Source organism: Cetorhinus maximus, chromosome 15 (assembly GCF_964194155.1).
Source record: "Cetorhinus maximus chromosome 15, sCetMax3.hap1.1, whole genome shotgun sequence".
Taxonomy (NCBI): domain Eukaryota; kingdom Metazoa; phylum Chordata; class Chondrichthyes; order Lamniformes; family Cetorhinidae; genus Cetorhinus; species Cetorhinus maximus.
Window position 1 is genome coordinate 54,417,528 of NC_135893.1, and position 17,391 is coordinate 54,434,918.

Consider the following 17,391-nt stretch of genomic DNA (forward strand, 5'->3'; position numbering starts at 1 on the left):
CTGTGGGTTTTAATTTTTTGTTAAGTCAACCTCACAGCACAAGCCAGATGGTTCTTTTATCCATAACAGGTTTCCCCTAAAGTGCATACAATGACTGGCTTGTAACAAACCCTTACAGTCAACATACCAGAACAGAGAGATCATCCAACTGGAAAATGTCATCAGGAACACCAGAATTCTTCAAGTTATTAGCCCGAGCAACAATGGCCTATAGAGAGCACAGAGTACATTATCTGGGAATTGAAGTTGTGTGTAATGTGGGTAAACATTTTGGATTATATTATTTTCATGACCAATCATGTCAACATACTGAAAGCATGTATATTTCACAGAATTCAGAGTCTACTTTGAAAGTCATTTGAATTCCACATCAGTTTATTTCATGAGCTTTATGACCTGCATGCCTTTTAAATAATACCAAGTTTATATTTACAGCCATGAAACTTTAATCTTATGACAAGACAAGGCATGACAATCTGGTTATGAAGTAAAATTGTGATATCAAGCACATTGAAGAACAGGAATCAAAGAGGTTTGGAAATTAGGTCAGGGACAGGAAAGGACTGAAAAGGAAGCATCCGCCATTAAGACATAATCCTCTCAAATTTTTTTGATTTTTTAAATGATTTTGCAGCTCATTAGCAGTACAATTGTTGCAATTATGGTTCCCACGGTCCTTTCTAGAATTCTCTGCTTTATTAATTACTCACCCGCAAGCATGGCAGGCTAGAGAGCTCCCCATGAAGCGTCGTCAGGCTGTTGTGACTTACTGACAAGTGTTCCTGAAACAAAACCAAAAGCATTCAAGTTAGAGCAGAGTAAGTCATTTTAAATATTCTCCTATAATTTGTAACGCATACAAAAAATTAACAGTGACACAGATGATGGACCTGTTCATTGCCCCTCTTACCTCTCTCCCACTCTAATTTATCTTAAAACAGGATCCCATGCTCTTAAGTCCAAATATCAAACAATAACTTTCTACCACAATAACTAAAATAACCTAATTTCCTACACAGTACGGGTCAAGGACCTCACAAATGGAACAATTTCCTTATAAGGCACCAGCGGTTCCTGATGCAGATGACTCTTGGTAGGGAGTGGAGGACTTGGGGGGGTGCCGGGGTAGGGTGCGGGTTGAGTTCCATGGATATTAAAATCTTCCTTCCTTCATATATATAACCCTTGACATGAAGTCAGAAGGTTACTAGGCCATGAGAAGCATTGCAATGAGCTTGATCCTGCTCCAACAGAAATAGTTACCAGCAGAGTAATCACTAGGTAGTAATGAGAAGCAGAAATACTGGCCGATTTCCTCCCTGGTTCACCTAAGACGACTGCAGTATCCCAAAGTATTTTCTTCTCGGCTGGCTACCTTAACTTGGAACAGTAATTGCAACATTACACAGGTTGGTACTTAATTGTAACCATTTCCCTTTCATCTGTGTTCCCAAGCAGTCGTGAGGTGTTGACCAAGCTGGAATTCACTGCTGTTCCCTCTGCTTTTATGGCAACAGATGTCAAGGGAATATTACTGGATACAAAGTTGCTCCAGTTTTATTACAGTATTTGAAAGGATCCAATGAAAACTGAATAACTTAATACACGATTCAGTTTGTCTGCCTTGTTCACATGGTAACCACCTGCTGTGACTTGATTGGAATCTGGACTCAGTGTGGGAAATGACAGGTGCACTTCACATTGCCCCTATACATGGAAAAGCATTATTGACAATGGCCCTCAAAGACGACATTGTTTGGGACTATGGCCAAAAGAAAAAACATTGATAAAGGACACTGGTACACATTGTATTCAAATTACAAATCAAAAAGAAAATCCAACTTGATGCTTTACCAGTTTCTGAAGAGAAGCTAATTCCTCTGGTAAGTAGCAGAGTCCTGTTCGGTTCAGCTTCAGCCATCTCAAACTGGTCATGCATTTAACATGTTCTGGAAAATACCCACCCTTTGAAAGGAAGAGAACTGTTAATTAGCAGTTAAAATATGCAGGCCTACAACAGGTCTTTGTAAGACATCAAAAGATTTCAGGGAGGCTTCACTGTTACATAAATAAAGGTATTACATAATTAATCTAAAGGACAAGACTGCAATTGGTTCATTATTTGTCAAAAATCTCAAAGGTGCTGTCTAAAAGAACTTATGTTTGGTCAAGTAAACTGTTTAAAAATTACAAAGGAGTTATAACAAAGGAAAATTAAATATTGGAAACTGAAATATATTTTATTATTCTAGCTTTTACAACTAATGCAGGGGAGAACTATTGGGGGGGGAGAAGAGGCGAGGTGAGAAGGAAGATGACAGAAAATCACTAGTAAGGTGTTCAGAATCTTGTTTTCCACATTTAATATTGAAGGTTAAATGTCACAATCTTCATAATTACAGTTTTGTAATATTGCCGTGATTTTCTACATCAAAGATCATAAGGAACAAAATTGGTCAATCTCAGATTTAGGGTTAAAAACCTAACAATGAGAGAGAATTGAAGTATCAGGACAGATTTAACTTTAACCATCATGCCACTACAACAGTGTGCATATTAATTTGTCTCTCACACCCTCCACAAATGTAGTGCTTTCATAGCCAGCTACCGACAAGCTCATTGCTATTCTGATTTTAAACAGAAATATGACAAATCAACATGCTGTTCAAGTCACCACTGTAATGTAGGAAACACAGCAGCCATTTTGCATACAACATGGTCCCAAACCAGCAATGAGGTAAATGACCAGGTCATTTAAATGATGTAGATTGAGATATAAATATTGGGAGGACACCAGGCAAAACTGCTTCATTTTGCAAGAAATTCCTTTATTCATCAGCATTATTCCACATGCGAATTAAAGTGTAAAAAAATTTGCAGGAATCGACTACAATTAATAACTTGGAAATGTAACATTTTTATTGTTACTTAAAGTACCACCGTCTGGAATGCAGCTTAATAACCTTGAGAGGAAGGGGGATTCATAACCTATTAATATAACATTAAATTAAACAAATGTAACATCACCCAATTTTGACCGTGCTTCAGCCCATCTGCCACTGAAACCCTCAACGTTTCTTTTTTAACCTTCCTGGCTGGTCTTCCACATTCTACCCTTCGCAAACTCAAAGTCATTCAAAACTCAGTTGCCCATATCCTAACTCACAGCAAGTCCCATGTACCCATCTCCCTATATTTGCTAATATATGTTGGCTCGCGTCAAGCAACGTCTTGATTTTAAAATTCTCGTTCTTGTTTTCAAGTTGTTTCATGGTCTCACCCATCTTTATGATCTCCTTGAGCTGCACAATCTCACCTAGATCTCTGCAGTCCGCAATTTCTGGCATCTTAAGCATCTCTGATTTTAGTCACTCCACCATTAGCAGTTATTCTCAGCTGCCAAGGCACCAAGCTCTGGCATTCCCGGATTAAACCTCTCCAATTCCCTTTCCTCCTTTAAGTCGCTCCTTAAAACCTACCTCTTTGACCAAGCTTTTGGCCATCTGCCCTAATTTCTCAGTATGTGGCTCAGTGTCAAATGTTGTTCCAAAACATCTCCGTGAAATGTCTTGGAGCATTTTACTACATCAGCTATTTACAATCTATATTAAAGACATAGGTGAATATAACATATCCAAGTTTGCTGACAATACAGAGTTTGGTGGAAAATTAAGTGGAGAGGAGGATGCAGAGGGATATATGGAGGTTTTTTTTGAGTGGGCTAGAACATGGCAACTGGAATACAACGTGATTAAATGTGAGGTTATCCACCTTGATATGAAAAATTAAGAAGAATATTTTTTGAATGGTGAGAGACTAGGAAGTGTTTGCATTCAGGGAACCTGGATGTCCTTGTACAGAAATCACAAAGTTAACAAAGGTACAGCACCAATTAGGAAGGCAATTGGCATGTTACTTTTTGTTACAAAGAGATAGGAGCAGATGAATAAAGAAGTCTTACTACAATTACACAGGACATTGGTAAGGCCACACCGAGAATAGTGTGTGCAGTTTTGGTCTCCTTACCCAAGGAAGAACACATTTGTCCTAGTGGAAGCACAACTGAGGTTCACTAGACTGGCTCCTGGGATGAGGAGATTGTCCTGTGAGAAGATAGAGTAGACTAAGCCTATATTCCCTGGAGTTTAGATGAATGTGAAGCGATGCAAATGAAACATAAAATTTTTAAGGGGCTTGACAGGGTAGATGCTGAGAAAATGTTTCCCCAGATATAGATTCTAAAACAAGGGGCACACAGATTCAGCATAAGGCCATTTAAGAGCTATGAATATTTGGAATTCTCTACCCCAGAGGATGCTCAGTCACTGAGTATATTCATAACAGAGATGGATAGATTTTTGAGTACTAAGGAAATTAAGGGATATGGGGGTAGTGCAGGAAGGTGGAGTTGAGGGAGGAGATCGGCCGCAATTCTGTTGATTGACGGAGCAGACTCGAAGGGCCAAATGACTTACTGCAGTTCCCATTTCTCATATTCCCACTAAAATGGAGCTACGTAAATACAAGCTGTTAGTTACATAAACAACTAAACATAGATAACATGGGATATTTTGAAGATATTGTACAGGCATAAGGGAATATGCTAAAATGTTTCAGAATATAAATGTTAAATTACTGAACGAACGATAGCCTAGGCTCTGGGCCTTTTCAGCCTCATTCATGTCTGAAACAACTGAACAGTAAAACCCCGATATTTAACAGCTAACCTGGTTACAGTTCATTTATATTCACAATAACGTAACTGACTTACTTTGAAATCGTTTCCACTTAAATCTACACCTCTGATAAAAGGCAAAACCCCGGTGGCAGCCATGTTGACGGTGACAGTTGATCGCGCGCTCCTCAACCAACCACCATTAACCCCGCCCTTCCTTCCATCCTCATCGGTGCCTGCTTGTTACCTGGGCGGGCAATTACTGATATTTCTCATTATGATTGGTCGAATGTGCTGTCAATCACAGCACGGCCATCAGGTTAGGTTACGATAAAAGCAAAAAACTGCGGATGCTGGAAATCCAATGCTTTCCCCATCTCCGGATGTGATGTAATCGCCCCGTCCGCTATCTGCTTATGCGCCGTCAGTGATTGGCCAGTTCAGATGTCGGTCATGATTTGTGGGCGGGCTGCTGTATGGATCGCGACGCTTCCAAGAAGAAATGGAACAAATTGTGGTGAGGGTAGAGTTGGAAGCTGAAGATGCCGGTCCAGATGGCCAGTGACATCCTGGTCTGTCGTTTTTCAGCTTTCAGGGACATGAGCGTTCAAGGAGCTGTAAACATTTAATAAAGGCCTCCCAGAGCCGGCCCGGGAGTGCAGGTTGCTGAATGATTGACAGGAGCGTGTGCCGGGCTCACCTGTCAATCGTTTAATAATCAATCGTTGCAAAATGTAAGTCATAGACTTTAAAAAAGCACAGACTTTCGAGTTGAATTATAGGATTAAATATTCTAATTATAAACTTTGAGTATTCTCATTTCTCAAAGAATGTTGCAGATTAGCCGCGAATGTAAAATTGTTAATTCGAAAATGAAGTCGGAATATTGACTTTCGACACAATTATTTTTTAAGGAAAATATATATGTATTTGTCTTAATTGGAGCTGCAAATTTCAAGTGTTATTATTTACGAAATGATTTTTTTGGCCAATCTCTCAACCGAATGCAGATTTATTTTCCGCTCAGTAACGTTTAGTTCTAAAATATAAACAGAAAGTGCTGGGGTGGGAGGGGGAGGTGGAAACTCAACAGGTCAGGGAGCATCTGTGGGAAAAGAAACAAGGTTAACGTTTCGAGTCCAATATGACTCTTCTTCGGAACTGATGCTGCCAGACCTGCTGAGTTTTTCCAGCACTTTCTGTTTATATTTCAGATCTCTAGTATTTTGCTTTTATGCTAACATTTATTTCTAACTGATGATCATTGTTTTGGTTTATGAAACGGGTTCTGCGGCTCTAAGTGTTGGAGGTCGAGAGGCGGGTGGTTTATTTCGGCGGAGTGCAGTAATGCTGGCCAGAGCCCTGTCCCACTTTGCACGATGCTGCCCATCTGTCCCTCTCGCACTGACCGACATGGCAATGTTTTACTCCAAGTCGACAGCCAGAGAGTTAATTTGCCAATCAATTTGAATATACTTGTGTCGTAGACAGGCATTCACACAAGAAAAAATTCAGCGAAGTATCGAGTGAGGAACAAACTGGGTTCTGTTCCCATTTTTAACGTGGCTTTAAGGCTGCTGCTGTTGTCAATGGCCATTCGGTTCACAGTGATGGAATGGTGAGAGCAAAGAATAATGCTTGTATTGTACGATCTTTCGGCAGGACAGCTTCCTTGGGATCTAATGTGTCCGCAATTTTAATCATTTTAAACCCTTCTATCATATCCTTTCTCAGTCTCCTGTTTTCAAGAGAGGAGTCTCGGATCGTCATCTTTCCTGATCCGTCATTTGTTTAAATTCTGGGATTAAACGTGTCCTTCTCTGTACCCCACTGATTACTGAATACTCCTCTGTCTATCCCCTATTGTAATTAAATACCGCCTTTGAACACGAAGGCTGTGTCGGCAGGGAGTTAAGGCCCTTAAACTAAACTAAAATCACCTGCTTCCGATTGCTATCCATGTATTCCGGGTACAGTATGTGAACGCCAAAGCAGCCCCCGGGCATTGTGACCTAGTATAGGGCAGTCCTTTGGAACAATTCCCGTCCATGAACCAACTGTAATTGCACTTCCGCGGAATTCACTGGGTTCCGAATGTCTTTGTTACGCTGAATGTATTGGCCACGTTCCACAGGATTTGTGCATCGTTGCAGTGCCTCCCACAGTTAAATAGCCCACCAACATTCACTCGTGAAGACTCCTAGTGCTTATGGCGCCTCATGCCAGCAGATATCACTGCCTTTGGGAGTAGGAGGAACCTGAGGAAAACTATTATTTAAGGTTTAAAATGTATTGTTTATGTTTTCCCAGCTTACTTTTATCAGAGTGCTGCTACAGGATGGCCAATATTGCCCAGGGAAAAGGAAAGTGGAGGGTCAGTGGGCTGGGAGACGTCATCGACTTCCTACTGGCGAATGCCCGGCTGGTGCTGGGTGTTGGGGGGGCTGCTGTACTTGCTATCGCCACAGTAGCCGTCAAACGGGTGAGTTGGTACCACTGACATTTTTGATTGGGCCTCCTGTTGTATTGTGACAGTGTTGAGCCTACGCGCAGTTTACCATCTAGATATTCAATGTGCCTCAGCAGTAGTACAACTGTAACCATAGTATATTAATGTTTTGAAAAGGGTGGATGGGCCATAGATCACGAGGATGGGGCACAGATTACATGAATTCAGTGTCACGTACTGTTTAATAGGATGGGCAGTAGGGCTGCTCCATGTGTTCTTTACGATCTTGGGCAAGGGTGAATCAGCCAGAGTTCCTGTTTTTGACTATGGTCTTTCCTTCGGGATAGTTCGGATTGAGGTCTGTTAAATTATTAATGTGTGAATTTTTACATGGAACAATGCAAAGCAAACTTGTTGAGATCCTCTGTATTTTTGCAGATGTTTGACAAGGCCAGTGATCCACCAGACATCTCCCTGGACAAGCCAGTAACAGAGCCAGTAAAGGAAGAATATAGCTGGATTGACACATCCCCAAAACTGCTGAACATACAGTTAAATGAATCTCTGCACAGAATGCAGAGTACCAAATCCAACCATAAACAAGGTAAAGCTATGCTCCTTAAACTGCAATTCTCTGGTGGAAGGGAGGTGGTGGGGGTGAGGGAGGTGGTGGGGGTGACCGAGGTGGTGGGGGTGGGACTGACCAAGTAAAAAAACACAATAATTATCATCGGGAATTTCAATTACCCTGATATACAAACATGTGAACAAGGAACAGGGGCATTCGGCCCCTTGAGCCTGCTCCACCATTTAATAAGATCATGGCTGATCTGATAGTAACCTCAAATCTGCATCCTGCTACCCACCAATAACCTATCATCCCCTTGCTTGCTAAGAATCTATCCACCTCTGCCTTAAAAATATTCAAAGATTCTGCTTCCACCACCTTTTCAGGAAGAGAAAGACAGACGACACACAAATTTTTGCCTCACTTCTGTTTTAAATGGACGACCCCTTATTTTTAAACAGTGACCCCCTAGTTCTAGATTCTCCCACAAGAGGAAACATCCCCTCCACACCTACCCTGTCAAGACCCCTCAGCATCTTTTATATTTCAATCAAGCTGCCTCTTACTCTTCTAAACTCCAGCGGATACAAGCCTAGCCTGTCCAACCTCTCCTCATAAGACAACCTGCCCATTCCAGGTATACGTCAGGTAAATGTTCTCTGAACTGCTTCCAACTCATTTACACCCTTCCTTAAATAAGGTGACCAATGCTGTACACAGTACTCAGATGTGGTCACACTAGTGCTCTGTATAACTGAAGCATAAGCTCCCTACTTTTGTATTCAATTTCCCCTCACGATAAATGATAACATTCTGTTAGCTTTCCTAATTACTTGCTTACCTGCATACTGGCCTTTTGCGATTCATGCATGAAGACACCCAGATCCCTCTGCATCTCAGAGCTCTGCAATTTCTCACTATTTAGATAATGTGCTTTTTTATTCTTCCTGCCAAAATGGACAATTTATCATTTTCCCACATTATACACCATTTGCCAGATCTTTGCCCACTCATTTAACCTATCTATATCTTTTTACAGCCTCCTTATGCCCTCTTCACAACTTACTTTCCTACCTATCTTTGTGTCATCAGCAAATTTGGCAACCATCCCAGCCATCCTTTCAAGTCATTTATATAAATTGTAAATTGTTGAGGTCCCAGCACTCATCCCTGTGGCACACCATTTGTTACATCTTACCAACCTGAAAAAGATCCATTTATGCCTACTCTCTGCTTCCTGTTCACTAGCCAATCTTTTATCCATGCCAATGTGTTACTCCCTATACCATAAGCTTTTATTTTCTGCAGTAACCTTTGGTGTGGCACTTTATCAAATGCCTTCTGGAAATCTAAGTACAATACATCCACTGGGTCCCCTTTATCCACAACACATGTGATTCCGTCAAAGAACTCCAATAAATTAGTTAAACATGATTTTCCTTTCACAAAACTACGTTGACCCTGCCTGATTATCTTGAACTTATCCAAGTGCCCTTCTATAGCTTCTTTAATAATAGCTTCTAACAATTTCCCTATGACAGATGTTAAGCTAACTGGCCCATAGTTTCCCGCTTTGTGTCTCCCCCTTTTTTAATGGAGTTATATTTGCTATCTTCCAATTTAACAGGACCTTCCCCGAATCAAGGGAGTTTCAGAAAATTAAAACCAATGCATCAATTTTTAAGACCCTAGGATGAAGTCCATCAGGACCCAGGCACTTGTCAACCTGCAGCTCCAACAATTTACTCGGTACCGTTTACTTCCCTGGTGGTTGTAATTTTCCTGAGTTCCTCCCTACCTTCCATTTCCTGATTTATAGATGCTTCTGGGATCTTACTTGTATACTCTATAATGAAAACTGATCCAAAATCCATGTTCGATTCATCTGCCATTGTCTTGTTTTCCATGATTAATTCTTCAGTCTCATTTTCTATAGGACCAACGCTCGTTTTGTTAACTCGTTTTTTAAAATATTTATAGAAACTCTTACTGTTGTCTGTTTTTATAGTTCTGGCTCACTTTCTCTCGTACTCTAATTTTTCCCTCCTTAATAATCTTTGTCATCCTTTGCTGTTCCCTATATTCTGTCCAATCTTCTGGCCTTCCACCTATCTTTGCACAATTATATACTTTTTCTTTAAGTTTGATACTATCTGTCACCTTTCAAGTGAATCATGGATGGTGTGTCCGTCCCTTGGACTTTTTCTTACTCGTTTGAATGTATCTATTCTGTGTATTCTGAAATATCCCCTTAAATGTTTGCCACTGCAGCTCTATTGACCTAACCCTTAACCTAATTTGCAAATTCACTCTAGCCAGCTCTGCTCTCATGCCCTCACAATTGCCCTTATTTAAGTTTAAAAACATAGTCTTAGACCCACTCCTCTCTCCCTCAAACTGAATGTAAAATTCATTATGGTCACTGCTACCTAGGGGTGCCTTCATTATGAGTTCATTAATCCCATCTCGTTGCATAATACCAAATCTAGTATAGCCTGCTCTCTGGTTGTCTCCAGAACATGCTGTTCTAAGAAACTATCCCAGAAATATTCTGTGAATTCCTCTTCTAGGCTACCTTTGCCCATTTGACTTTTCCAGTCTCTCTGTCGATTAAAATCTCTCATGATTATCACTGTGCCTTTCTGACAAGTTCCCATTACTTCTTTCTTTATGCTCCATCCTACCGCGTAATTACTACTAGGGGGCCTGTACACGACTCCCACAGTGTACTTTACCATTGCCTTTACCATTTCTTATCTCTATCCAATCCACATCCTGGTTTCCTGAACTTAGGTCATCCCCCTCTCTTGTACTAATACCATCATTAACAGAGCCACCCCTGCACCTTTTCCTCACTTCCTGTCCTTCCTAAATGTCCTGTACCCTTTAATATTTAGGTCCCAATCCTTGTCCTCCTACAGCCATGTCGCTGTAATGGCTATCAAATCATACTTATTGTTTACTGTGTGCTCTCAGTTCATCTGTTTTGTTTCGAATGTTTCATGCATTCAGATACTGAGCCTTTAGTTTTATCCTTTTTATTCTTTTTATAACTAGTCTCATCTGTTGATTTACTGTTAAATTTATACTTTTACCTCTTCCTGTCACGGTCTGCTTTTTCATTTCCTGTAATAATACATTTCTCTTTTGCCTCGTCTCTACTCTTTGATTTTCCACATCTTCCCAAATTTGTACCCTTGTTCCCACTACTTAGTTTAAAACCCCCTCTACTTCCCTAGTTATGCAGCTTGCAAGGACACCGGTCCCAGCACGGTTAAGGTGTAGACCGTCCCAACGGTGCAGATCCCACTTTCCCCAGTATTGGTGCCAGTGCCCCACGAACCAGAACTCACTTCTCCCACACCAGGCTTTAAGCCATGCATCTCCTTAATCTGATTTGTCCTATGCCAATTTGGACATGGCTAAGGTAATAATGTAGAGATTATGACCTTTGAGGTTCTGCTTCTTAATTTGGTGCCAAGTTCCTCACACTGACTATGCAGAATGTCCTCCTTTGTCCTGTCTATGTTGTTGGTACCAACATGGACCACGACAACTGAGTCCTCCCACTTTTAATAATTTATTAGAAAAAAGGTGTAGTGGCAGAGGACTGGTGGATGATTAATATAATTCTTTTATTTAAGAAAGGGGAACAGAGCTTAACATTGGGATTAGGAAAAATAATGGAGAAAGTAGAACATCATCTAGAAATTAGAAATATAATGAATAGCCAGCATGGATTTCAAATGAGAAAATCTCGCTTGGCCAACCTTTATTGATTTTTTTTGAGGTGGTAACAGAGTAGACAAAGGTAATGCAGTAAAGGGAATTTATCTGGATTTTCCAAAGGCATTCGATAAGGTGCCCCATAATATATTAATGAATAAAGCCAGAGGATGTGGAGTCAGGGGCAAGTGGCAGAATGGAATGCTAACTGGCTTCAAGACAGAAAGCTGAGATTGAAAGTAAAGGATCGTTAATGAGAGTGGCAGAAGGTGGGACATGGTGTTACACAAGGATTGGTGCTGGGACCAATGCTATTCACAATTTACATTAACGATTTGGACTTTGGAATCAAAAACACAATTTCTAAATTTGCAGATTTCCCCCAATTTGGTGTGGTGGAGGGGGTAGGGATGGTCAATACTGAGGAGGATTCCAACAAATTACATGAGGATATTAATAAACATACTGAATGTGCAAATGAAATTCAAAACAGCTAAATTGAGGCAGTACATTTCAGTAAGAAGAATAGAGTTCACTTATTACTTGGAATGCGCATGCCTAGACAGCGTAGAGGAGCAAAGGGATCCAAGTACAAATGCACCAGTCACTAAAAGTTGCACCACATGTTAACAAGGCCAGAAAAAAAAAAGCAAACCAAACGCTAGACTTGATTTCTAGAGGGATAAAATTGAAAAATAGGAAAGTTGTGCTAAATGTGCATCGAACCTTAGTTAGACTATTTTAAGAGTACTGCTTGCAGTTCTGATTGCCTCTACATCTTTTTTGTAATACGGCACTGGAGTGGGTGCAGAAATGTTTACAAGAACAATACCAGAAATGTGTGGGTATACATTCAGGAAAAGATTGGCAGGATGGGTCTCTTTTCTCTTAAAAGAAAGAAGGCTGAGAGGTGACCTAATTGAGGTATTTCAACTTATGAAAGGTTTTGACAGAGTGGATACAGAATGATTCCTCCTGTGGGGAAAAGCATAACTAGAGGCCAATGTAAGGTAGTCACCAAGAAATCCAACAGGGTATTCAGAAGAAACTTCTTTACCCAGAGTGTGGTGAGAATGTGGAACTCGCTATCACAGGGAGTGGTTGAAGTGAATAGTATAAACCTTTGTAAGGGGATGCTAGACCAGCGTATGAGAGAGAAGGTAGAGGGTTACAATGATAGATTTAGATGAGCAAAGATGGGAGAAAGCTCAAGTTGACCATAAACACCACCGGCATGGCCTGGTTTAGCCAAATGACCTGTTTCTGTGCCATATATCCCATATATGTCCCATGTATTTATGTAATCTCCAGGCAGAAGATTAGACTCATCATAATCCCTAACCTCAGGGACTGTGCTCTAACAATTACTTCACTCATTGAGCATTGAAACTGTTCTTTAGAAATCAAATCAAATGCAATAAACCCTTGGAACGTTTGACAAAAGCTCTGTAGATAAAGACACTGAGGAATGGCACTGAACCATGTTTAAACCAAGAGATCCCAGGTTTGATCCACTGAACTAGAAATTTCACTCCTTGGCAGAAATTGCATTTCCCAGATCTGTTTAGCCCAAATATTTGGGAAGTTTAGAGGGTTCTTTACCCTGTACCTGCTCTGGGAGTGTTTGATGGGACAGTTGAGAGGGAGCTTTATTCTGTATCTAACCTTGTGCTGTACCCACGCTTGGACGTATAAGTTATGTTTGAGAAATGACATTCCTCATCTTGATGAGCATAAAATTCACAAATTGAATTTTTTAATGTTCCAGTTAACTCATAGGAATGCTTTGATTGTATTTTCTAGGGAATTGCCAAGATAATTTATTGGAGAACATGACACCTGACAGCAGTATAGCTGACCACTGTGTCAGTCTGCAGGAGAAGCTTCTAGCCTATTACACACATCGATCCATTCCTCCCGCAGAGCTTAGCAGAGCCAAGCAGTGCGCAATGAATATCTGCATGGAGCTGCAGAAATTTCTTCATAGTAAACATCCAAGCATGCCCCTGGGAGAAATGCACCTCAGCGGTAGTCTGTACAATGATCTCCAAATGGTGGCCCCTGACTACGTTTGCCTGATGCTGCCACTACTACTCGAGGACAACCTGTGGACCCTCATTGCAGGGGAAGAAACCATATTGAACATCCCAGATCTGTGGATGGTACGGAGGGATAACATGGAATATTTTCCCCGAGGCATCAGTTATTGGGATCGATTTATTGTGGGAAGATACCTGTCACCAAAATTAATCGTAGAGTTGTTCCATAAGATGGTGCTGGAGAGTATGAACTGGCTGGCGATCGGTACTTTACTGGATTGCATCATTCGACCAGAGGTTTCTGCTGAGGTCTTGCAGTTGAAAGTTCAACACAATGGGGAGGAACTCCTGGGCATTGATATACTGCCCATGATTGAAATGGAAGATACCGTACTCCTCTCCAAGCCACAAATAAGAGGCAATTATGTAAATATATGGCAGCAGAGTTTCTGGGCTGCTGAGACCAGCAGGCTACGATCCTTGGACAGTACTGACCTGGGCTTCAGATTCTGCTGCTTGAAGGTACTGAAAGCTGTCTCCAGGGACCAGCCATCTCTGCGGAAGCTGACCAGCAGCCAGCTAATCAATGTTATCCTGCACCTGAGCCAAGTGGAAAAAGACTGGACCAAGGAAGCACTGGCTGAGCGGGCCCTTCAAATACTCCAGCAGCTTGTTGGCTACTTGGAAGTGGGCTGCCTGCCAGCCTACTTTAACAACAAGGTGAATCTATTGTCTGATCTGTCAGAGGAAGAAGTCGATGAGATTGGTTACACCCTCTACTGCGCTGTGTCACATTTGGACATTCTGTTTAATCAGTGACAAGAACCACAATGTAATGTCATTTCTTGTACACTAACTTCAAATCAGTGTTTTTTTTAAAATAATCTACAATATTGGAACTCATCTTTAAATTTTAGGTGATTGCTTTAAAAGAAACACTACAATTATCAAGTATTAACAACTGCTCTTCTACGACCCAAAGTCTGCACTTTATCAATGAGCTGAGTGTATGTCAGTAGGTTGTCTACAAGGGGAGATACTGCTCTGAAGCTGATCCTGTCCTTACAGGATTATGTGGGTCATTGGACAACAATCCACTGGCACTGAGGCCAATTATTGATTAGCTGACTCAGTATAGGCCGAGGGATCCACTCTAGAATCCTGCTCTGGATATTTTTAATATATAAAGGCTTCACATTCACCTGATAAAGCCATCTCAAAGTTCTTCGATATTGCTTCAGTGCAAACTAAACAGAAATAAAGCACAGGTAAATGATCAGAACTGATGCAGATCTCTCGGGAGCTAATCATGTACAATGGATCAGTGACTGGTCAGATTTTGAGGTGCTCCCCTTTCAGGTCTTTACTGAAAACCATCCATGATTAATGTCCTATATTAAAAAGTGTTTACTGATGTGTAGTGTTTTCTGTCCATTCCTTTTACTCCTCCCTTTCCTTTGGTTCATTCTCGGTAGGCAATTTAACTATGGAGGCATTACCGACTCATCCATTCTCCAGACAGTCGTGAGCTCTCAAGAACATGAACCCAGGCTAGAACACTTTATTGCCAGCTGCCTACAGGTTGGAATGCAGCAACCTTCTACAAAATAGCAATGAAATATGGGGGATAACTTTTAGAACTATTGCCATGTCCTGCTGTTTAAGTTTGAAGATAAAATACATAACTGAACAGAAGCTGTTACTGTAACTTCTGGGAGTACGATTACACAAATTGGGAAAGGTTGTTTATTTGTGCTGCAACACTAGGGGGGAATTCCTGCACGTGCAAAGTCAAATCCCATCAGTCTGTGATTAAGGTGAGATGCTTTAATATGCAGCTCAGCTTTGTTGCTGAATTATGCATTTTTGTGCAAGATGGTGTCTTCTAACTTTCCCCTTTATAGGTCTAATTCAGCAACAAAGCAGAGCTGCACTTAAAAGCATATCTCACTTTAGACAATCAAACTCTGGTAGATTGAGATCGACACTGCATCTGCACAATTGATATTTCAGTCTTGGATAAAAAAAAAACAAATCACCCAATGTAGGGCTCAAAACCATGGTCCTGGGATTAAGAGTCCCATTAACTACCAACTAATTTAGTCAGGCTGTGCAGGAACTTGTTCCACGAAGCCTTTCCAACACAGCCCTTAAGAAATGAATGTAACTGAAGAATTACATAATGAAGTCTAATTTGTATGTTTTAGAATTTGTGGTGTTAAATAGAAATTTTAATTGCAAGCAGTTTTTGCTTTAGCAAAATAAAGCGAAATACTTCTAGAGGAAGATTGTTGCTTATAATTAAAATAGTAATCTAAAAAGTAATGGAGAAAATCAACAAGCTCCAGTTCAATTTTAAACAAGGAGAAACTATTTATACTAAGCATTATTTTCAGATTTGCACAGGAGAAATTTCACTGACAAAATTACCCTCCATTGCAAGGTACCAGCTGCTGCATTTCCCACATTATGAACAGTGCCAACACTTAATAATCTACTTAATTGGCTATAAAGCACTTTAGGACTTTGAGGTTGTGAAAGGCACAATATGAATATTTCTTGCCCTTCACTTTTATCGCTATCTTGACAACTGAAGTTTGAGTTTTATGTAGTGTAGAATCCATCAATTGAGTGTAGGATAACTTAGTGGGGTCTCTTTAATGCTGCAGAATGCAGTTCTGTGGGTTAGGCCTATATTAAAACCACAAAGAAGCAAAGCTTGAATTCACCAATGATTATGCCCTAGTTCTTGTTTTATAAATGATTGCTCATCTGCTATTTCAATCTGACATGTCTACTTTTAGACTTTTCACCAACCTCAGTCTACTTTTTAAATGTTTAATCAGCTGAACTGAGTCACTTTTATTGACAGTGTGTAGAATTCCAGGAATTTTACTGGTGTTTTTGAGATTTCAGTCCACACTGTTATTTTTCCTGTTAGACCCCAAGGCCACATTATTAATGCTGTAATAGGTGCAGCTGATGTAATCTAACAATGAATTCAACAGACAGGCTGCAGCTACTGGTTTTATTTATCACCAGAAAATCAGCTATTTACAGTCAGCATGACAATCTTTAAAATTGGCTGTTTGATTGCAGGTGGGATGTGAAGCCAATTTCAGCTAGATATATTAATGGTACTATTGTTCCAAAGGGGTTAATTTCCTCACCCATGTAGAGTTCTTACTCAGTGCTTAGAGACCATCACCATGTGATATTTCCACCGTGTAATATCTCTTTCTACTTGTGGTATTTTGTATGTAAATCAAAATTTTAAAACTTTAAAAAACACATACAATTAAGTCTCATCATCAGGACCTCATTTAAATTTTTCCAATAATGAGGAGCCTGCTCACTAACCAGGGCCTCTGTTGTAAACTGCTTGTGTGGCATTAGGTTTCAGAAACAGAACCAGAAGGTTGATGAGAATTTGTTTTTTTTAAAAAACACAGCAAGTTATGATCTAGAAAGTGATGCCTGAATGGGGTGTGGGGTGGAAGAACAGATTCAATAATTTTCAAATGGAAACTGGATAAATGAGAAAAAAACATTGCAGGCCAGATGGAAAGAGCAGGGGAGTGAAACTAATTTAATAGCTTTTACTAAAGAGCTGGCACAGGCACATTGGCCAAAGGTCCTGCGCTGTATGATATCCTCCACAGTCAAGAAATTTGCTAGGCTTCACTGTCCAGGTTCTTACAGAACCTGGTACTTGAGAGTTTGCAGGACTCACTGGAATCACAGATCAGCCTGTGTACTTTGAGGTTGGAGAAAACTGTACAACAAGTCAGAGGGAATTTTAGCTCCATCCTTTGTTTTAATCACAATGAGTGATGGTATTGAGGACAGCAGGTTTGAGATGTATGGAAGTCAAATTATCAACAGGCACAGACATTAGATTGAGGTAATTCAACATTGCATTGATAGAGCATGC

The 17,391-nt window shown here is 40.5% G+C and overlaps 2 protein-coding genes across 3 annotated transcripts in view; one reads left to right on the forward strand and one right to left on the reverse strand.

Annotated features, from left to right (window-relative positions):
- flii (FLII actin remodeling protein) overlaps positions 1–4,924 on the reverse strand; it is a 58,574-nt gene extending 53,650 nt beyond the window's left edge. Inside the window, exons 1-4 of the mRNA XM_078558412.1 lie at positions 4,772–4,924; positions 1,855–1,965; positions 711–782; positions 128–208 (exon numbers count right to left, since the gene is read on the reverse strand). Coding sequence (XP_078414538.1) covers positions 128–208; positions 711–782; positions 1,855–1,965; positions 4,772–4,834 — 327 coding nt within the window. The 5' untranslated portion in view covers positions 4,835–4,924. The remainder of the gene's footprint in view (positions 1–127; positions 209–710; positions 783–1,854; positions 1,966–4,771) is intronic.
- Positions 4,925–5,136: 212 nt separating this feature from the next.
- Positions 5,137–14,873, forward strand: LOC144690671 (mitochondrial dynamics protein MID51-like). Of its 2 annotated transcripts, none has more exons than XM_078558404.1 (4): positions 5,137–5,409; positions 6,986–7,157; positions 7,563–7,728; positions 13,222–14,873. In XM_078558404.1, exons 2-4 carry the CDS (start codon positions 7,014–7,016, stop codon positions 14,274–14,276), a joined length of 1,365 nt encoding a protein of 454 aa, XP_078414530.1. In that variant the 5' UTR covers positions 5,137–5,409; positions 6,986–7,013; the 3' UTR covers positions 14,277–14,873. The 2 variants fall into 2 exon arrangements, with proteins under 2 accessions (XP_078414530.1, XP_078414529.1); XM_078558403.1 differs by lacking the exon at positions 5,137–5,409 and adding an exon at positions 5,819–6,293.
- Positions 14,874–17,391: the final 2,518 nt, after the last annotated feature.

Bases quoted from the DNA above. Each gene is read 5' to 3' on its own strand.
- LOC144690671 (XM_078558403.1), top strand. From the start codon at position 6,265: ATGGCCATTCGGTTCACAGTGATGGAATG. The intron at 7,158-7,562 runs GTGAGTTGGTAC...GTATTTTTGCAG, and splicing joins CCACAGTAGCCGTCAAACGG to ATGTTTGACAAGGCCAGTGA. The intron at 7,729-13,221 runs GTAAAGCTATGC...TGTATTTTCTAG, and splicing joins CAAATCCAACCATAAACAAG to GGAATTGCCAAGATAATTTA.